The sequence below is a fragment of the Gigantopelta aegis genome, chromosome 3 (genome assembly GCF_016097555.1).
Source record: "Gigantopelta aegis isolate Gae_Host chromosome 3, Gae_host_genome, whole genome shotgun sequence".
In the NCBI taxonomy this organism is placed as follows: domain Eukaryota; kingdom Metazoa; phylum Mollusca; class Gastropoda; order Neomphalida; family Peltospiridae; genus Gigantopelta; species Gigantopelta aegis.
The window spans coordinates 4,824,389-4,847,293 of record NC_054701.1 but is presented as its reverse complement, the minus strand read 5'-3'; the positions used below and the strand labels follow the sequence as shown (position 1 = coordinate 4,847,293).

Genomic DNA, 22,905 nt, shown 5'->3' with positions numbered 1-22,905 from the left:
ATAGTCTGTGTAATAGAAGCTAATAACACTGTCTTACTTATTCACTGTATGTCACCTATAATTATAGATTCAATATTTGTAATCGTACTATCTACAACATGTTTTATAAGTGACACATGCATGTAAATTAACATATCACTGTAATGTTGTTGAATATTTATCATTATTCATATGTATGGTAGAGTTTATGTTTTCTGTTTATGTTTTAAGAATATGTCATTCACATACAACTCGTAAAATTATTCCATCATGCCAAAATTAATGCTTTGATTAGTTTTAAAATTCCAGTGATGAATGTGATAAAACAAACTACTACAACCACAATATAAACAAAATGTTATTGCTACACTCGTGTAATCATGTCATCATGCTTAGTTAATGATTCACTTGGTTTAGAGCGAGAGAATGAATGATGGTTAACGACACATCGGCTATAGGGTGTCAAACAAGGAGAGTGAGAGAGAAAACCAGCTACTGTACAAGGTAGCAGTGCAAGATATTTTGTATATACTTTCTCACAGACAGAACAGTACATACCATGGCCTTTGATGTATGTGTTGTGCCATTTTGGAGGAGTGGGGGACAAAACTAGAATCCACTTTAAGCGATTGATCATTCAATCATACATCTGAGACCAGCTTTATAAGCACAGAGTCTCATCCTAACCAGTTATTACTCGTCAAAGGTTAATCAGTGATGAAATACACCATGCCGTTTTGAGAGTTTCCAGCCCTTCTGACTGCTTCTCCTCCTTTTGATTTGTACTGCATACCGCCTTCTTTGTTTTTAACCGATGCCACACTTTGCAAGGATCTTTTTGCGTTCAGGGACAATTGACTATCATGCTGAATATTGCAAACAAAGATGAATTCTATAAATTCAAAGACGGTGGAGGCTGCCATCTTGGTCACCAAAAGTAGAAGTGGCATGTTTGGGGGGGGGGGGGGGGGGGGGGCAGGCTATCTATACAGCAGTCATGTTTGGGGACAGAAATCAGTGCATAAAGTAACAATTTGTTTATTTTACTGGGGCAGAACGGATAGGGTCTCATCACCCATTGGGAATGGGAACTATTTTAACGTGCCCACATCCTTAAGGTTCAGGGGGGGGGGGGGGGGGGGGGAGCCCAGTGTTAGGCCACCAAACGTCATATAAAAGTTCCCATGCTAAACACTGATTAGCTGAGCAGGTCCAGTTAATTGGAATGAAAACCAACATGACAGCTGGGTTCACCCCGTTATTATTCGGGCAATTCAATGGTAAATAATTAACTGATTTATTGGTTTTGTTTAGCAGTAAACAGTAACTTATTTATGGGCTCTGTCCATCACATTTCATGTACAGAATACACCTCTACACAGACTGGTGTCGTATATTTAATCATACACATATATAACATAGTGACTAGTATAACACCGTACATTTAATTATTTCTTCAGCATCATACTTTATTACAGGTACTTTTTATTTATCCAATGTTACATCAATAGTTAATTACACATAACTAAATATATTAGTTTACTTAAAGTAGCATTATTATGTTCATACTTGAACGTGTATTACTTGCTCAACTATTATTTTATGTATAAGTACACAAATGTTTATAAAAACATATGCTATTACTTGCAATTCCTCAGGATTAAATATAATCATTGTGATAACATTGTTTGGGTTTGTGATCATTGAAAAATTAATTGTCTAAAATTAAATTTTGTATTAAAGATTAAATACAGTGCCATTATTTTGTAGAATTATAGTTTAAAACATTTACAAATATCAAGAACAACTAATACTTTAACAAAGTAACTACTAGTGCATGTATATATGTATGTAATGTAATGAATTATGCTGATGCTACTTTAAGAATATAGTATTGATCTCTTGATGTTATAAACCACATAACATAATAATATTAAATATTATCACATTATATTTATTAATGTAGTCAATAAAATTATTTTTCACAATCCGGTTTTTAGTTGTCTTTTTTTTTTACATTTTCTTTCTTGAATTTTTAAATTACTTTTTTTCTTTTAATTTCACCACCCCGTTTATTTCTATCCCCCCCCCCCCCCCCCCCCCCCAATCTGAAATCTACTCCTATCTTTCTGCTGTCCATCTCCACATCACAGTCCTCGTCTTAAGCAGCAACATATGCTTGTCTCTTGTACCATCAATACCAAACACCTTCTAAATTCCCATTCTTAAATTAAAGGGACAGTAAACTCAAACATGAGCCGTATGTGTTGGAAAAATGCATACCCGGACCACCAACACCTACTGACACTTTAAAAAGTGAAAAACACATATTTTAGAGTTAATAAAAAGCCGTGATTATTTCTGCTATTTTCTTTTGTTTTCATTACGTCCAGAATTCTAGCTTTGGGCAAAGTGACATCGGCTCCTATGCACAGTGTAAACAAACCAGTCATTTACAAGGCACTTTGCTTTCATCAACCCGACTTAAAACAAAATAAATGAATTTGATAATATAATAAACTATTTAACTAAATATATTTCAATTTGCATTAATTATAGAATGAAATGGGGTTATAGTACTTTTTTCTCTTAAAAAATCCAAAGGAAAAAAAAAGCATGTTATTAGGCCCAGAGTATGTTGGAGCAAAAACAACCACTCGCAATACCCAAGTGATCATTTTCTTTTCTTTGGGACTATGTAATTGGTCAGTTTTGTGATTTTAGATGGGTAAGTTTACTTAATTGAGGGTTTTACAGAATTGTTATCCCACAATACCCTGTGATACAGTGATCTTAATAAAACAGGCACATATTTTTTTGTGCGACACCTTGATTGGTGACTGTCCAAATATACACCTGCCAATCAGGAACCACAGGTACAAACCACGGAAAGAATAGACCAATTAACTAAGAAAACACTGATTATCATTTCAGTATGGACAAAACATAATAGTTATTTTGACAATGGTGGTTTATTTTGTATTGAAAAATAATGTATACTTATTGTTGGGTTACTGGGATGGATATTATTACAGAATATTGCGATGCATCCACAATAATCAGGTACGTTTTGTTTCGTCAATTCTAAAACTAATTTCTGATGTGACATGTCAGGTATTATGTAACCACCGGCTTGCCAGAGGCGTATAAAATGAGAGTACAAAATGGCTGTGCCCGTTATATATAATAGCCATCACATTTAACAGTTTTATTAATCAACTATAAGATATACTTGTTGATATTAAGCAATATTGTGCATTATATAGAGTTGAATATGCATACTAGTCCAAAAGCCTTGGGCGAGCTTTCCTTTAATATATAACAAATGTTTAATAGTGGGAATCGCATGTTTTCCTACTACATAACAAATCAAGAATGGATTATTTAAGTCAATACAAAGCAATCATCTTGTGTAAACAACTTTTCTAGCTATTGGGGACTGTGGAATGGGGGTGGGGGGTGGGCAACCACCAGATGGTGATTAAACCCAGACCGACTGCACATCGAGCGCTTTACCACTAGGCTACTTTCCACCCCTAGCTTGTTATGCAACTATTTTAGAAAATATCAAACCATAATCTTTTAGGACATGTTGCATAATGCAGGTATTTTGTACATCTTGTGTACATGGAGCACATTGATTTATTAATCTTCATCTATTGGATGTCAAACATTTGGTAATTTTGATCTGGAATGCGAACTAGCCCAGTGGACAGACCGATGGGAATTCATCCCAGACAGACTGCATCAAGTGAGCACTCTACCATGGGGCTACGTCCTACCTCTTTAATTAGATTGACAAATACAGTAGCTGGTCTCGGTTGTCATTCTAGGCATGATCCCCGTCGGTGGCCCCATTGGGCTATTTCTCGTTCCAGCCAGTGCTCCACAACTGGTGTAACAAAGGCTGTGGTATGTACTATCCTATCTGTCGGATGGTGCATATAAAAGATCCCTTGCTGCTAATCAAAAAAAGAGTAGCCCATGAAGTGGCGACAGCAGGTTTCCTCTCTCAATATCTGTGTGGTCCTTAACCATATAACTGTAAATAAAATGTGTTGAGTGCGTTGTTAAATAAAACATTTCCTTCTTCATTCTAGGTAAGCTCAAAGTTTAGTTTTTTTACTTCAACATTAAAGGGATACACCCTAGTTACAGCTAATTGTTACCATTACGGCGTTGTTTTTCGCTATTAAACCCAATTTTTCACAAATAAAATTGCATTTTACTTACCGTTTATTATTTAGAATATACATTTCCATTCACCTGAAGTGTTTTTTGGTAATCCTGGTGTTTGTAATATCACAAAATGCATTTTTCATATTTCTGAAAAACGGACACACGTTTGAGAAAAAACCGTTGAGCAGACAATGTCTAATCTATTTTTAGATGGGATATTTCCATTTCAATGTCACAGACGTTGGTATACCACGTGACTGTTGTCATTTTGGTTCGTTTTGTTTTCTCGTGCACGGTTCGCGCAATCAACATCCGATTTGTTGTGGTTCATTTGTGAGATTTTTCTTCACAGTTCGTGAACATTTTCAGTAACAATAAAGTTCAGACAAGTAAGTATCTCAATACAAAACGTTACAAACCCTTAAAACCAATAATTTTGCCAAGTCCTACGATATCTGGAGAGGGGATACAACCAGGACAGAACAGTTGGAACATGTCCAGGAGAGGTGAAAAGAACGCACCCCAAGTCTGTGAAATTTGTCGCGACTTGGGCATTGTTGTGCTTTGAGCGACATCTACCGGTGACATCAGAATACAAACTTTCAAAATTATTTCAAGCAATTGGGACATGGGGATTCCCATGGTATTTATCGATATAAAACCTGCTTTTTCACTCCATTTGATAAAAACGTGATCTAAGTGTGTTACAGGTTTGTAGATTAACCAAATTATAATTTATTTTCGCTGGATGGAACTAGGGTGTGCGGCTTTAAGACTTGGAACTTAGTGTTTTAATAAAGTACTGCCAGATTAAAGTAGTGGAAATTTCCTTATTAGCTCAAAGGGGACATCATTGTTCCTGGATCCATTTCTCTTCACGGAGATGTGTTGTATCATTTTGTGCCATGCATGGTGCTGGGCATGTTCTTGGATGTCACTTCACCCAACAGGCCAGGGGACGAAGTATGTAGTCATGTTTGTAATATAGAAAAAGAATGTTCAACACCTCAGCACATTTTTCAACTATGGCTATTTTGTGTATAACATGCAATTATTTAAAGTTTAAAAGTTTGTTTTGTTCAACGACACCACTAGAGCACATTGATTTATTAATCATAGGCTATTGGATGTGAAAAACATTTAGAAAGTCTGAGATATAGTCTTAGAGAGAAAACCTGCTACATTTTCCTATTAAGCGGCCTTCTCATTATGCGATTAGTCGCACCGACTTGCTGCATGTGATCTGTCGTGTGGGGAGACATAACATTTGTTGTCATCAAAGCTCATCAGTTTAAAAATATTTTGTGGGAAATGTAAGTGACTATGAATGTCCACTAAAATAAAGAAAACATGAATGTAGACAATTTACTGATGGTATTATGTAACAAAACAGTTATTGACCACATCTGGACAATGATAGGTTTTATGGACCCATGAAATCCGGACATTTTGACATGTTTATAACCAAATGGAAAAAACACTGAAATGACAAAACTTAACGGTTGTACTTTAATGTGATTTGATTGGCCGAGAGCTTACGATTTGTTGTGAGAAACAACATGTTCTAATCGGTACGATTCCAACACAACTTATCGTATAAGACCAGTCATTCCGATTTAGGTGTTCTCACAATACGATTTGATCGCATGCAACAAGTCAGCACAACTAATCATGTAATGAGAATGCCCCTTTAGTAGCAAGGAATTTTTAAATGCACCATCCCACACAGGATAGCACTGCCACATACCACAGCCTTTGATATACCAGTTGTGGTGCACTGGCTGAAACGAGAAATAGCCCAATGGGACAGGAAAACTGCTAATGCTAAATAAGATACTGCTACCAAATATCGAGGGATTTTATGTGTATGCTTCAACAGAGGACATAACAAACCATGGATTTCGATACACCAGATAATGAGTACAAGTTGGGATTAAAAGCCAATAAAGGAGTCCAATGAGTGTTCTCGATCCTACAACCCACTGCACGGCTACCATTTTAACACGGTCTATGCCAGGGGTGCAGAAATGGAACATATTTCACTAGCCCTCCGGACCAGAACCAACTAAAATTTACTAGCCCGCAATACTTTTTACTAGTCTGCCGGTCTATAGAGTAATACATTATTAATATTATTATAATATACAGTGTCTTCACTTCAAATGATATATATACATATATCGACAAAACATTAAGAACACCTGGCAAGTGATCAACATCACGTGGCAAACAAAATAAAAAAGACAGATCGCCCACCGGACTGGTAGTTGCATTTTTTAACTCGTCCGTCAGAATTTTTACTCTCATTTGGCGAGCGTACTTTCTGCACCCCTGATCATGTTTGTAGTAAGTGTTGCTACTGGCAATGTCTTGCAATCATTTGCTTTTTTTTCTATTGGAGTACAGAGTATTACACAAAAACCCATGTTTATACCATTTCAGTGGGCAGTGTGGTTGTTTTTATACATTTGGTGTTCAGTGTTCCACATTTATCATCAATAGAAGCCCCACATTAGGCACCATTTTGGGCTGATGGGGATACAGAATTATTAGATTTTCCACTCTAGGCACTACTGCAGAATGATACTAGTGTATACAATAAAGTACATTTGTTACTTCTATATATTGTATAACATTGTATTTGTATGTGCCTGACAAAACAGTAACATGAACAATTTATTTTTATACTAATTACAACTTTATTTTACACACAAACAACAACAAACAGTTAAGAGTCTTCAAATGTGATCTCTGTCTTTTGGGGGTGTCAGTTTCTTGTACTTCTTTTCAGGCCTGAAATATAAAATGTAAAAGCAAAATAAACAAGCATTTTGAGAGTACTGCTAAAGCAATACATGTCCCCTATCTGACCGAACAATTTTTCGTATCTCTTAAATTCAAGAGTCAAATGTCTGTGAAAAGTTGGTAAATCACCATAAAAGTGAAACTTGATCAGTAACAGTACATGATACAACTATATATACTACTCAAAAGAATTTAAGGGTCAGACGATATTTTTGACATTATTTTCTGAATGTCAATTATATTAGCTAGACTATAATGTCACGCATGGTATTGTTCCATTTTGACGAAAGTGGGTCTAAGCAACCCATAAATGAATTAAAATCCACTGTCATTTACACTGTCGACTAGTTCTAATGGCGAAAACATGCTTACATTTGCACGTAAATTAGGGCGAAAGCGAAAGGTCTGCTAAGTGCCCATAACTTGCTTTTTCACAAAGCGCTTCATTTGCACGCTTTGCACGTGTATTCCATGTTCCCAATGCTGAATTTCCGTATAATTGGAGCTTGCGTTCGTGTACGGTGCACACTCCAAATTCGACAATGGTACGACTTCAACTGACTATCGAAGATCGAGGAAGGGCTATTGCTTGGCTTCAGGATGGCAATACGCAAAGAAATGTTGCTCTGAGACTTGGTGTCAGTCAGAGTGTCGTTGGCCGACTGTGGCAACGGTACCAAGCAACGAATTCTGTTCGAAATCGTCCACGTTCGGGAAGACCCTGAAGCACTACAGATAGAGAGGACCGCTACATCACCAATATGGCTCTACGTCAATGCACAACCACTGCACGCCAATTACGTGACAATCTGCGGACTGCGACTGGAACTCGAGTGTCTGATCAAACCATACGCAATCGTCTGAGAGCCAATAATCTACGCTGCCGTCGCCAGACTGTTCGACCACCACTCCTACCACGCCACAGAACGGCCAGACGTCACTGGTGCACGCTTCATCTGCGGTGGCAACGTGTTCAGTGGGGTCGAGTGATGTTCACTGATGAGTCCAGGTTTAGTCTCCAGTTCAACGACGGTCGGGTTCATGTCTACAGACGTCCTGGGGAGCGCTTCGCTGACGTTAACGTTGGACAACGTCACCGGTTCGGTGGTGGCAGCGTCATGGTGTGGGGCGGCATCTCTATCCACCACAGGACCCCCCCTATATGTGGTGGATGGCAATCTGAATGGAATCCGCTATCTGAATGAGATTATCCGGCCGTTGGTTCTCCCAGGCCTTCAGCAGATTGGCGGCGTGGCAGTTCTGCAGGATGACAATGCCAGACCCCACCGCGCCAGGGTGGTAACGGACTTTCTCAGACAACAAGGTATCGCCAGGATGGATTGGCCAGCATATTCGCCTGACTTGGCCCCAATAGAGAACGCCTGGGACGAATTAGGCAGGAGAGTTCGGGATAACCATGCCCCTCTGGCCAACCTTCATGATCTGGGTCAACTTCTTATGGCAGAGTGGCAGGCCATTCCCCAAGAGTTCTTCAGACGTCTGATCAACAGCATGAGGCAACGATGTGTCGAGTGTATTCGCGCCAGGGGTGGATTCACACACTATTAAACGAATGTTCTAATGTGTAAAATCCATGTTTGACAACCTTCAACTTTGACAGCATGTTATGTGACTTTCTTGTAAACAGTGACGTTTATTTGTGTTTTTTTTGTAAATATGGAACAATAAATAAAAAATTTGGTGTAGTTTACATCATCAATCTAATACACTCTGAAACTTATTTGGTTATAAATTTTTGACCCTTAAATTCTTTTGAGTAGTATATACAAAATGTCATTTCAGGCATTGCAAAACAGAAGACCGGAATACATATTTTCATGTCTCCTAAGTCAAGTGCCATAACTGTCAAAAATGGGCAAATTACCATGAAAGTTAAAAATTAATCTGTAACAGTACATAATAAAGCTATACACAAAATTTCAGTTAATATCTCAAGGCTTTCTAAAAAAAACAGTCTGGAAAACAAATTATATCTCTTAAATTCAAGGGCTATAACTCTGTCAAAAATTGGTAAATCGCCATGAAAGTCAAACTTAATCTGTAACTGTACATGATAAAGCTATACATAAAATTTCATCTCAATATCTCGAGACATTCTAAAACAAACATCTTGAAGACAGAAGGACAGACAGACAGGACGGAGATCAAACCTACAGTCCCCTCCGGTTGAACCAGTAGGTAACTAACAAGTATTCTGAGAGTACTGCTAAAGCAATACAGGTCCCTTACCAGGCCCACAAAGTTTTAATTTCCTATGTTCAAGGTCCATAACTCTTCAAAACAGATCAATTCCCAATAAAGTCAAATGTGATCTGGCCATGGGTAAATCCCCATGAAAGTCAAATATCTTGAGGCATTGTGAAAAAATATATCTGAGAAACTATATGTGGGACAGAAAGAGAGACGAGAGACAGACAGGACAGAGATGAAACCTATAGTCCCTTCCGGTTGGACCAGTAGGAGACTAATAACTGCACCCAAGTATTTAGATGAATTGTAATGTCCATTCTGAGTAAGACAAATAATACTGAATTCTACAAATCTAAATTAGTTTTTAGCCCTGAATACAAAATGCTGTGGACTTTGTTTAAAGACTACTTACTTAAGATACCACTGATGTTTTGTGGTTTGGTGTAAAGACTACTTAGGATACCACTGTTTTGTGGTTTGGTATAAAGACTACTTACTTAGGATACCACTGATGTTTTGTGGTTTGGTGTTAAGACAACTTACTTAGGATACCACTGATGTTTTGTGGTTTGGTGTAAAGACTACTTACTTAGGATACCACTGATGTTTTGTGGTTTGGTGTAAAGACTACTTACTTAGGATACCACTGATGTTTTGTGGTTTGGTGTTAAGACAACTTACTTAGGATACCACTGATGTTTTGTGGTTTGGTGTAAAGACTACTTACTTAGGATACCACTGATGTTTTGTGGTTTGGTGTAAAGACTACTTACTTAGGATACCACTGATGTTTTGTGGTTTGGTGTAAAGACTACTTACTTAGGATACCACTGATGTTTTGTGGTTTGGTGTAAAGACTACTTACTTAGGATACCACTGATGTTTTGTGGTTTGGTGTAAAGACTACTTACTTAGAATACCACTGATGTTTTGTGGTTTGGTGTTAAGACAACTTACTTAGGATACCACTGATGTTTTGTGGTTTGGTGTAAAGACTACTTACTTAGGATACCACTGATGTTTTGTGGTTTGGTGTTAAGACTACTTAGGATACCACTGTTTTGTGGTTTGGTGTAAAGACTACTTACTTAGGATACCACTGATGTTTTATGGTTTGGTGTAAAGACTACTTACTTAGGATACCACTGATGTTTTGTGGTTTGGTGTAAAGACTACTTAGGATACCACCGATGTTTTGTGGTTTGGTGTAAAGACTACTTAGGATACCACTGATGTTTTGTGGTTTGGTGTAAAGACTACTTACTTAGGATACCACTGATGTTTTGTGGTTTGGTGTTAAGACAACTTACTTAGGATACCACTGATGTTTTGTGGTTTGGTGTAAAGACTACTTACTTAGGATACCACTGATGTTTTGTGGTTTGGTGTAAAGACTACTTAGGATACCACTGATGTTTTGTGGTTTGGTGTTAAGACAACTTACTTAGGATACCACTGATGTTTTGTGGTTTGGTGTAAAGACTACTTACTTAGGATACCACTGATGTTTTGTGGTTTGGTGTAAAGACTACTTAGGATACCACCGATGTTTTGTGGTTTGGTGTAAAGACTACTTAGGATACCACTGATGTTTTGTGGTTTGGTGTAAAGACTACTTACTTAGGATACCACTGATGTTTTGTGGTTTGGTGTAAAGACTACTTAGGATACCACCGATGTTTTGTGGTTTGGTGTAAAGACTACTTACTTAGGATACCACTGATGTTTTGTGGTTTGGTGTAAAGACTACTTAGGATACCACCGATGTTTTGTGGTTTGGTGTAAAGACTACTTACTTAGGATACCACTGATGTTTTGTGGTTTGGTGTAAATAAAGACTACTTACCGTATACGCAAATATGTTCGCGAATAAAATATACCGCGAAAATCGCAAACACGTTGTTAGCACCGCGAATTTAATTACGCGCGAACTTATTTCTGATTTGGTATATTATTATTTACGTTATAATATATAGTCTTATCTCTACACACCCAACCCATATCAGAATCAAGCAGTCAGAAGTCCGCAAGGTCACGTGATTTTGAAAAACCTGCCTGGTCAAATGGATTTGATCCAAATGACCCACATTTGGGTGCAAGTCAGTTGTTACGTAATCTCAGTTTTGTTTGTTTTCTTTGTAACCTTAAATGGAAGTTTGTGAGTATCATCAATAATGAAAAGTTATTTCTTATAATATTTGCGTTTTTCAATGTTCTGTATCGCATGTGCGTGTTCCATCGATAACATGACAATAGTCTTATCAGACATACCGTATATCTTCGCCTGTAAGTCGATCTCGGCTATAAGTCGAACCCCTGAAACCTTATTTTTTTATTGACCCGTTTATAAGTCGACCCATGAAAAACAACTTATAAATATTGACGTATTTCTTATTTTCAGCACATGAGAACAATAATGTACAATATTTGAACAAAAGAAAATTATTTTACAAACTTCGGTTTTCACGTTTTGTACATTGCAATCAAACTACATAGCATCAAAACGAAACATTCCCTTAGTAGATAGTGAAAGCTGTTTGGCTGTTACCGTATGGCACTGTACAGCATGGTTTTGTGCACAGACAACAACTTTATTTATAAACACTGACAACAGATCACTACGATAAAACTGAAAGTATCAGTTAATCACATGTTTTGCCGCCATATTAATACATGTAAGGAGGATAACTCTGGAAAATACACTGGTTTTGTACCAAATGATGTATGTCCCTATTGCTCTAGTGAACTGTAGAGATCAGTCTAAGCTGTTTTAAGGGAAAGCTCAGTAATATTCATGAAGTTAATCACCGACAAAACATTGTTTGAACAACTATTAATGCCAGTGACCAGATTTCAAAATAAACTCAGGCAACAGGTAGTTAGTATTGTTTACATTTTTGCTATTAGAGATGACTGTTATTTTAACTAAGTGGACTGTTGTCTTGGCATGTGAGTGAGATCTCACGCCTTTTTGCATTACCAAAACCGTTGTAATGCCCCCCAAAAAAGGTTATAAAAAATAAATGTGTTAAATTAACATATTTGAGTATAAATACATGGCATACTTCAACAATAAAACTTGTAAAATAATCCCCAAAACGGTAATATTTTGGGGTGAAATTTTTTTACCCTCTTATAAGTCGACCGCCCAAGTTATAAAATAATTTTTGGGTGAAAAAAATTCGACTTATAGGCGAAGATATACGGTACATACAACATTGACGTCTCACTGGCTATCGGGCCCGGGACAGACATGCTCGAAACTCTAGTGGTATATGAGCATGTAAATAAATATTAGTAATGGTAATGGTCTTGCTGACAGCATGGTGAACATGTTCAAGTATGTGCGTGAAATCGTCATTGAAAACAGTTTGGCAAATGAAATATGGGTAATTTTTATTTTATTATCGGGGGACACAGTCACGAAAATAATTCCTCGCGAAAATGTAAAATGAAAGCCTGATCACGAATTATTTTAGCCGCGAAAATATTTGCGTATATGGTACTTAGGATACCACTGATGTTTTGTGGTTTGGTGTAAAGATTACTTAGGATACCACTGATGTTTTGTGGTTTGGTTTAAAGACTACTTACTTAGAATACTACCGATATTTTGTGGTTTGGTGTTAAGACAACTTACTTAGGATACCACCGATGTTTTGTGGTTTGGTGTTAAGACAACTTACTTAGGATACAACCGATGTTTTGTGGTTTGGTGTTAAGACAACTTACTTAGGATACCACCGATGTTTAGTGGTGAAGAACATGTTGGATAATTCCTTGTCTGTCGGCCCTGACGATCGGTACTTGATTTGCTCCTCCACCAGATACTGGACTTTGAGAACAGAATCACCCTGGAAACAACACCATTGGTCAATTGATAATGAAATTTACATCATCATCATTACATTGTAACAATTTAAAAGCAACCCATTAGTCCAGCCATAGCAACTAATGTTTGTTAATTTCTTGGTCAATGTAAAACTAATGTCACATTTGATGATGTCACTTTATATCAGTACATGTACTTAATATTACTGAACGTTATTGTTCAAGAACATAAAAAGAAACGAAAAAAAGAATTCAAATTAGAATATGATCTTGTATTTTGAGTAACAATATCTTTCAAATTTTATTATAAAAAATGTGTTATTTCTTTTAGGTTTATCGGGGTATGAGCAATTTTATTATATGGATTGTCTATTATTTCTTAACAAAAAGAACCCATCTCTGATATTTGTATGAACAATCCTCAAATATATAATAAAGCTTTATCAAATGTCTGTGCAATAGAGTCTAAAGTGGTGTTCTCATTGTGCAAATTGTCGCACTATGCAATTTGTCGTAACGATTCGAATTGTGGGTGTGGGAAGATGTTACGTCATACGTGGGTGTGGGAAGATGTTACGTCATAAGATTCCATAATGTCAAACAAAACTAGTCAATTTAAAAATATTTTGCAAAAAATGTAAGTGCACACAAATTTCCACTGAAATAAAGAAAACATGAATGTAGACAATTTACGACTAATCGTGTAATGAAGACGCCCCTTTAACAGTACAAACCACCAACAAGAGACAACAAAAAAGATGACTGTAATTATATGCTGGTGGCTTCTAAACAGAAGATAATACGGTCTAGAATGTCTAGTCATTATCAAGTCTATGTCCAAGTGAAATAACCAAGTGGTAGTGGATTTATTAGTCTTAAAATTTTCTTTATTTTAAGATATACGGAAACTAAGCAAACCACTCATTATTCCTCTAACTTTCTGCTTTGTTAATTTTCAAAAATAGTCCTTAAAATTCAAATATAAAGACAGCAAGTTTTGAAGGGTTTTTTTCACCTTTCAATTATATACTACTCTTATTTATTTGAGATGCATGTGCTACAATGCCAACCTAAAAACAATGATGTAATGCTGGAACATAATATCTTCTACAAGTTAACAACTACTATGAGACTTTATAATCTGGATACCAATAATCAGAGGCACAATCAAATGAGCAAATGAAATTATTACTTCTAAAACTGTTTCATTAATCCAGTCTTTATCCAAATCAGTGTTAAAAAGGAGGAACAATCAATTAACTTCATTTGACACGATATCATTAAACAACAATTTGCAGGATTTTTTATTTTTATTTTTTCAAAGAAAAAATATCTATTATCTGCTTGGATTTAAACAATTGGATTCAAGGGAGACAAATCTTTAGCCAAAAACAGTAGTGCAAAATATCTATAGTAACTGATAGTATGAGCACCACAAAATGCCCCCACTGTTCAGATTAATAGGTTTCACAGTAACTTTCTTATCTGCTTTCCCTTACCTCTGCCATTTCCCGTTGATTTCTTGGCAGCGGCTGTGGAAACAAACAAACAACTTGATCACATAAGCTCATTAAATACTGGGTACTACTATACATGAATGTATTTTGGTTTGTCAACATCACTTTGGTATTCAAAACAAAATAACATTGTACACTATAAACCCTGAATAAGACATAACACACATAAAAACACAGTTAACCAACCTACACAGGAGATACAATTGAATTCATTTGTAACATTTGCTACATCATATTGCAGTGTAAAATTTTGGTTTTAAAAATTTAAGTGTCATCAGGTCTCCCTGTTTGCAAATCTTTAGAGCCCACCACTAACCCAGCAAGCAAGAAGACACACTAAATGTTTAGCATGAAACCATGGAAAAGATCGCTGTTCAAGACTGGTTTCCCAGGATTTTGAGATATATGTTGACAGTGTCATTTCGAAGAATCAATGTAATTTGTAAAAATAATTTTTACGAGCCAAGTTAGAGAGTTCTATATGATTTTTGCGAGCTTCAGGCTCCCGGACTCTCCTCAAAATCGCACACTGTATTGTTGCAGAATAATATTATGAAAATTTTCATATCAACACCCAAAATTTGTTTTTAGGCAAAATTATGAAAAAACTCTTAGATACACCTCCAGCTATCTCAAAGGAGTTAGAGACAGATGAGTAGATGGATGGATAGTGCATCAGTGGGTAAACTGATAGGTAGTTAAAAAGATAGATGAATTGGTGGCTGAAACTGATAGACCAACAGGCAGATAGAACAGATGGACAGACTGATGGATGGAAAACAAATATATACCATATTACCTGTGTGTGTTCATATGGGAAGTCTGGTTCTGGATGCCAGCACACCACAGTACTGCCATCAGGTGACAAACCGACTTGTGGAACTCTTTAAAAAATCAAAACAATGTTACATATATAACAGATGAAAAACTACATGAACCATTAAGAGTCATGTATACAAGTTGCAACACTTTTTTTTTTTTAAAGATCGCTTCACTTTTTTTTTAAAGATTAGTGATCTGGACCAGTTTTAATATGGGGGTACATATACATATTTTTATACATCGCAAACCAAGATCCAACATAAATACAACTAAGTACTATGTATATGTCTAAATAAAAATCAAATGACAGGAACTTTAAGTTTGAAAAAAACAACAACCCCAAAACATATATTTAAACCATGGTTTAACAATGGAAAAACAATGTTCAACAACATACATTACTGTTTAGTATATTACACATTATGCGACATTATATCTGTTCACATTAAACAAAAGTTCTACAATCAAATAACCAATAGTTACATGTAATTAAAAACATGTACCTGTAGCTGCTGGCCTGTCTTACTATTCTGCAGCAAGAGGAACCTGTGGGAAAACAAAAGAAAACTGTTAAAGATAAACCATGGCAACCTTTAATGGCTAAGGGAGACTAAGAATTTTACAAATTTAGTCTGTTGGATGACCATCAATTTTACTGTTGTTGTCAGTATTGTTTTAAGTTTAAGCGATCTGCATGAAATAACAACAGATCAGATCTAGTGACACCAAGACTTACATGACATACCCGTCCAAAAATTACTGATCATAATAAACAATAAGTACGTTTTTATTCTTTGTAATATGATACATCGCATATTTTGGTAAAATGTTTTTTTGGTGGGGGTTTTATGTCACAGATTTATTTTCCTTTCGATATTTATTTCATTAGTAGCCTACTACTGCAGCATTTACAATATCCAAATTAAACGCACATGTGTGCATACTTAGTCTATATGAGGCCAGCCACTCTCGAGGAAAGCCTTTACTGGAAATGTTACCCCCTCTTGCATCGCCACAAAGTTTATTTCATCTCTCATTGTCTCTAAAGTAAAATATAATGCAGTATAAAGATACTAAAGGTGCTTTAGTACACTAATCTGGCAGTGGCAGTCCTCTTTGTGGCACTGCAAAAGGGATGAAATTTCAAGTAAAGGATGACCTCGTGAGTGGCTGTCCTATAAGTGAGGCGCTAGATAGAGATCCATGGAATCATCCACTATTTTGTGAAATGCTCATTTGATTGTGTGTGTCTGTGTGCATGTGTTTGTGTGTATTTGTGTTGGTCCATGCACACATGTGCGTTTAATTAGGATATTGTAAATGCCTCAGTAGTAGGCTACTAATACAATAAATATCAAAAACAAAATAAATCTGTGAAAAAATGCAAAACAAACATTTTACCAAAATATACAATGTATTTTTGTTTTTATCATACAAAGCTTAAAAACGTACTTATTGTTTAGTACAGTAATCTTTGTATGGTTATGTCATTGTGCAAGTCTTTGTGTCAAGCCTTTAGATCTGATCTGTTCTTATTTCATGATCTATGTCGTCTGCTACCAGATCTGTAGTTTGCGCCAGCACAGACACGCTATGTTTTATCACATTCGATTCAGTGCATTTCATTTTTAACTGGCACCACACTTGCCAGACCCTAAAATCAATGGTCGCCCAACGGACTATCTTTATAAAATTGTTAGTCGCCCTTAGACAATAGCGCTAAATTTTCAACCCTGTGTTTATTAATATGGTTGATCGTCTTTATTACCGAGCATTTCTTTTAAAGTCATACGCGTGCATGTTGAAAGAATTCACTTTTTTTTTTAAGTGATCTGGGCCCATATTTTCGAAGCCATCTTAGCCCTACGAAATCGTAAAAACATCGTAGGGTGTGACGCCACTACAGCACACGCCATAGTGACATCATAGCTTACGATGATTTTACGATTTCGTAGGCTAAGATTGCTTCGAAAATACGGTCCCTGGAACTGGCGCATGACCTGTAGTGCAATCAGCGACCTTAATATATTATTTATTGTATACAGAAAGAGTTCCACCTGTTCCCCCTTAGTTATATAATGAATGAAACTTATACATGTGGGACTCTTATATAGCTAGAAAGATAGGGTGGGCAGAGATCTTTATTTAATGGTACATGTTTAAAAAAAAGAAGAAGGTTTTCAAGGTTAGACGTTTCGTTTCGGGGATTCATAAGACCAGTGAGGAAATCGGACGATCATAGCAACAAACAATGAAAGATCTTAGACACGAAATCTATGTTTTCAAACAGAATTACACACCAAATTCATAAACTATATATTTTGCTATTACCATGCGTGTTCGTGCATATCTTTACAAAATTTGACAAAATCAATCTCCCCAAAGACACCATGGGGGCGGCCATTTTATTTGTTAATCTCGATAATGCTAATCGTAGATGACAAAATGTATAACAACTTATCAAGTGGTCTGGTAATCGAGGACAGATCTAGTAGATTGACAGGTTAAAGTTCAGTATGGTTTTAAAGAAGGTATGCTATATTTAACAGCGCTTCTTTGTCATTATGATCACTATTAGTCTAAAAACCATTGACATTTATTAACTCTTATTAAAACGAACTATGTCAGCAGAAAAATCTGTATTATTTCCAAAGGAACAGCATAGTCGGCCACGTTGAACACAGTGAAGTAAAAAGAACCAAAATGTACCATCGACAAGCGTGATGGTATCAAAAGGCGCTTAATAGTCTTTCTTATTTCCACCCCTTGCAAACTTTAAACATATTTTTATTTTAGGGTTAGGGTTAGTTATATACCTTAGCACTATGTCATTTGTGATTCTTAATGTAGGGACCGCGGACACTTTTTAAATATGACAAGAATGATATTGATTGTTTGCTATACTGAAGAAATACCTTTAAAAGAATTAAAAAAAAAAAAAGCAATTAGCCCTGACCCCCAAAATAATTTTTTTTTAATCAGGGTAGGTAACTCCGTTTTGCAAAAAAAAAAAAAAAAAAAAAAAAAAAAAGTTTGGCACACTCAAAATTGTAGGAATGTATTCATTATTTTCAAATAAAATAACTTCAGTACCATTAATATAATCAGTATAATCAACTAATTGGTCATTATAATACCCATCCACTCCCAAAAAGGGTTCAACATAAGAAAATGGCAATTTTTGTTGCATAAGCATATATCATACACCTTGTGGAATGTAATAAAACTCATTTGTGCATTACAAATGAACATTACCATCATCGTCATGTGCTACATATAAGTCCTCATTCATTACCCGCATTATCACAGCATTCAATTGTACAGAGTAAAGAGCATCAGTCGGCCATGGAAAAAGTGATATACAGGTCAATGGTCAATATGTAAGAGGACAAAATGTGTACCATTAATGTTGTATCTCTGTCAAAATGTCAACTTGTGTGTGTGTGTTATATGAGAGATAGAGACAAGAGAGAAGTGAGACAGAGAGACAGTGAGAGAGGAGGGAGAGAGGAAAAGGACAGAGCAAGAGAGATAACAGATGTATGTTAGGTTTTGGGAAATTGAGATTCTTCATAATTAGAAAATTTGGAATAATTAGAGAGAATGCTTCATTGTTATTTGTATGGCTTATTAGCCAGCCTGTCTTTGATTTTTAAAAAATAAGTCAGTGGCATTAAAAAAAATTACATCACCCATGCTGTGTTATTGAGACAATTATAGACACATTTAGTGCTGTCATTGTCAAAGGTGTGCAAACAGTGGTTTAATTGGTGAAACGAAAAGTCGTAGAATACATGGTTAGGATTTAAATATTTTTTTTTTTACACATTAAGTATAATGTCAAAGTTGACATTTTTACCTGGGTCCACTTTAATTGATTACAGCCAGTGCTCCACAACTGGTGTAACAAAGGCTGTGGTGTGTACTATCCTGTCGGTGGGATGGTGCATATAAAAGATCCATTGATGCTAATCGAAAAAGAGTAACCCATGAAGTGGCGACAGCGGGTTTCCTCTCACAATATCTGTGGGGTTCTTAACCATATGTCTGATGCCATATAACCATAAATAAAATGTGTTGAGTGTGTCGTTAAATAAAACATTTCCTTCCTTCCACTTTAATACTAATATTAATAGTTGATATTTTGACTTGACATTTTTTCCAGTGACATTTTGTCCTACATCCGTTAATTATAAAGATGTGGTTATAGGGATTATTTTTATGTGATTCCCTAACAACAGATGTGTCAGGGCCACAATAAATGTATTCATAATAACAAATCATTGAAAATGTAAACAAATATCCGCCATCGTGGATTGTAGTAAACAGACAAACAGGAAGATGTTGTTAACGGGCGATCACAGTTATGCAATAAATCAAAACATCTAAATTTTGTCATGTACTGCAAGAGTAATAAATTAAATTTAATTACCTCACAAAAATAAATACTTGCAATAACGACAACAACACTATTTTTCAATAATTAAATGCAATATCGCTACTTTTTCACTTTGACACTGAATAAAACGTAAAATGGCAAGTAAAACAAGTTCTATATTTGTTATAAAGTTTTATCAATGTATTTTATACCTGTTACAAGTACTGGTATTCTTCCAATATTAAACAATAAATGTTTTATAGACGTTAACTAACATGTGCTTTTCAAACCTTGCATTCAGCAATGGTGTAACAGATGTGAGTGGCACTACCAGTTTTCCGGTGCGGTCTCTACTTAATGCAACATTGAGTTAATTACGATAATTCACACAGAAACATTTGTCTGTTATAGAGGGTATGTTACAAACAAACTCAGATGCCATGAACTCTTGGTGCATCAATAATAATGTCTATAAGCCCATCTAAAACTACATGTATGTTAATTGGTACACAGAAAAAATTGGGCCAAACTGGTCAGTTGCAACTAAGTATCAATAATAACCCTATATCACCTGCTCATTGTCAAAAACATTTAGGACTCTGTGTTGATCAAAATCTTAGCAGGAAAACACAAGTTGATCACATTTGTTCACACAAGTTTCATCTAAACTGGCTCTTTTGAGACGAATTAGCAATTTTCTCACCCCAGAATCAAAATCTCTATTCTATAATGCATATATTCTTCCCATATTTGATTATGGGTCATTATCATGGGGTCGCTGCAATAAAACATATGTTGACAGATTAATGAAGCTACAAAAAAGAATGATTAGGCTAATCCTTCAGTAGATCTCCTCAAGGAATTACAGTAGTTGCTTTTTGATTATAGGTGCACATACCATACGGGTACATTAGTATTAGTATATTGTTAATTTCTAAGATCACTACCCATCTGACACCATCAGACAACCAAAGAGACCAAGTGAAAACTGATTTTATTTCTAACTACAGCAATATATAAAACAAGCAAAGAAAAACAGTATGCAAATTAATGTGTGCTGACAAGGTTAGCCCTTCCTCCCTGGTGCCAACAATTAAACATAAACGCTCTTATCTCAGCACTGAGAGAGACACGGGTTTGTTAATTACACACATCCGGACCAGTATCTCCCCTCCCAAGTAGAAACTATTTTATATGGCTTAATTTACCCCCTTGAACTTGAACTACGAATTTAAAGTTAACCCCATATATTCTAACAATGATTAACCCCATATATCCTAACACCTCCACCAATAAAACGTAAACTTCTCTTCAGAAGTTAACGCCAATAAAATGTACCTTTATTTTTAAGTAAATTGGTACTCACCCTATAATCATTTTATAGAATTACACTTACTTATCCATTGTCTAATACATCTCCAATTGAAAATATTGTTTATCACTGTTCATTATTTTCCTTTTCACATGCTAGACTGTCAAACATTTCACATGCTGGATAGTTAACACTTTTCACATGCGGGATAGTCAACACTTTTCACAACTAGTAGATTCTTGACAGACTGTCTGCATTTCCATTATCAGTTCCTTTCTTGTATTCTATGATGAACTCGTATGCTTGCAGGATCAGTGACCATCTTAACAAGTGCTGATTCTTCGCCTTCAAGTTGTTTAACCACACAAGCGGATTGTGGTCAGTTTGGATGGTAAATGGTGTTCCCGCCAAGTAGTATGATGGGGATTCTACTCCCCATACAATTGCCAAACACTCCTTCTCAATTGTGGCGTAGTTTCGCTCTCGTGGCAATAACTTCCTGGACATAAATGCCACTGGGTGTTCCTCACCTGCTTGGATTTGACACAATACAACTCCAAGAGCATGATCACTTGCATCAGTCTGCAACACAAATTTCTTACTGAAGTCTGGATTGATCAACACAGGTGCATTGGTCAATGCGTCTTTCAGTGCTCTGAAATCTTGTACACTTTTATCAGTCCAATGAACTTTGTTTGGGCAATTCTTTCTCAACAAATCAGTCAAACTAGCGGAAATTTTGGCGAAGTTTTTGATGAATTTCCGGTAGTAGGATGTCATTCCCAAAAACCTTCTGATATCTTTCTTTGTGATGGGCAGTGGATATTCTTTCATGACACTAACCTTGTCAGGATTTGGCTTTACCTGACCTTGTCCAACAATATGTCCAAGTACCTTAGTTTCGGATGCTCCCAGCTCACATTTTGATGGTCTAACTGTCAGCTTAGCTTTCCGAAGGTTATGGAAAACCTCCCGAAGGCTTTCCACATGGTCCTTCCACTCCATACTGTGGATTATGACATCATCGAAATACGTTTCTACATCTCTCACCGATCCCAATGCCAATTTCATCAATCGAGCAAAACATGCTGGTGCTGTTTTCATTCCAAAAGGCATAACAGTAAACTCGTAGAGCCCAAATGGTGTAGTAAATGCACTCTTCTCTTGTGCTGATTTGGAGAGAGGTATTTGATAGTACCCCTTGGTCAGATCAAGTCGGCTGATGAAGTTGGATCTCCCCACAGCTTCGATTGTTTCATCAATCCTTGGCATGGGGTAACTGTCAAATACTGTAATGTCATTTAGCTTCTTGTAATTGATACAAATTCTTAGTGTCTTGTCAGGCTTTCGCACAAGAACGACTGGAAACGAATATGGACTTCTTGACACTTTGATCAGCCCTTGCTTTAGTAGATCATCAATGGCATTCTTGACTTCACCCAACTTAGAATGGGGAATTCTGTAAGGCGCTTGACAGATAGTGGTATCAGATGTCAACTTGATATCATGTTCTATCAAGTCTGTACAGCCAGGCTTTGAAGTCAGTACATCTGAGAATTCTTCACAGATTGCTCGCAGTTGTTCTTTTTGTTCTTGTGACAGCACCGGATTGATTCTGACATCTCGGTAAGACTCAGTGTCATCAGGAAAGATAAATCCACTCGATTCCTCTTCTTCAGTATCATTATGTGCACCAACATACATGATAGTTCTGGGATGATATTTTCTCAACAAATTGATGTGATATACAACACATACTCGACGACCGCCAACTTGAACTGAATAATTGACATCAGACACTTGCTTTACCACTCTGAACGGACCCTGCCATTGTGCAAGCATCTTCTTTGAACTGGACGGCAACAAAACCA

At 36.3% G+C, this 22,905-nt stretch overlaps 2 protein-coding genes across 2 annotated transcripts in view; one reads left to right on the top strand and one right to left on the bottom strand.

The window, feature by feature from the left end:
* Positions 1-6,837: 6,837 nt before the first annotated feature.
* Positions 6,838-17,789, bottom strand: LOC121367421 (39S ribosomal protein L42, mitochondrial-like). Its single transcript, XM_041491576.1, has 6 exons — positions 17,676-17,789; positions 15,848-15,890; positions 15,322-15,406; positions 14,505-14,537; positions 12,907-13,028; positions 6,838-6,951 (listed from the first exon to the last, which is right to left on the bottom strand). The coding sequence occupies exons 1-6, from the start codon at positions 17,746-17,748 to the stop codon at positions 6,897-6,899; spliced, it is 411 nt and encodes a 136-aa protein (XP_041347510.1). The 5' UTR covers positions 17,749-17,789; the 3' UTR covers positions 6,838-6,896.
* A 32-nt stretch (positions 17,790-17,821) lies between these two features.
* Positions 17,822-22,905, top strand: part of LOC121367420 (acylamino-acid-releasing enzyme-like) — a 40,006-nt gene continuing 34,922 nt past the window's right edge. Inside the window, exon 1 of the mRNA XM_041491575.1 lies at positions 17,822-17,875. Within this exon, the coding sequence (XP_041347509.1) occupies positions 17,861-17,875 (15 nt within the window). The 5' untranslated portion in view covers positions 17,822-17,860. The remainder of the gene's footprint in view (positions 17,876-22,905) is intronic.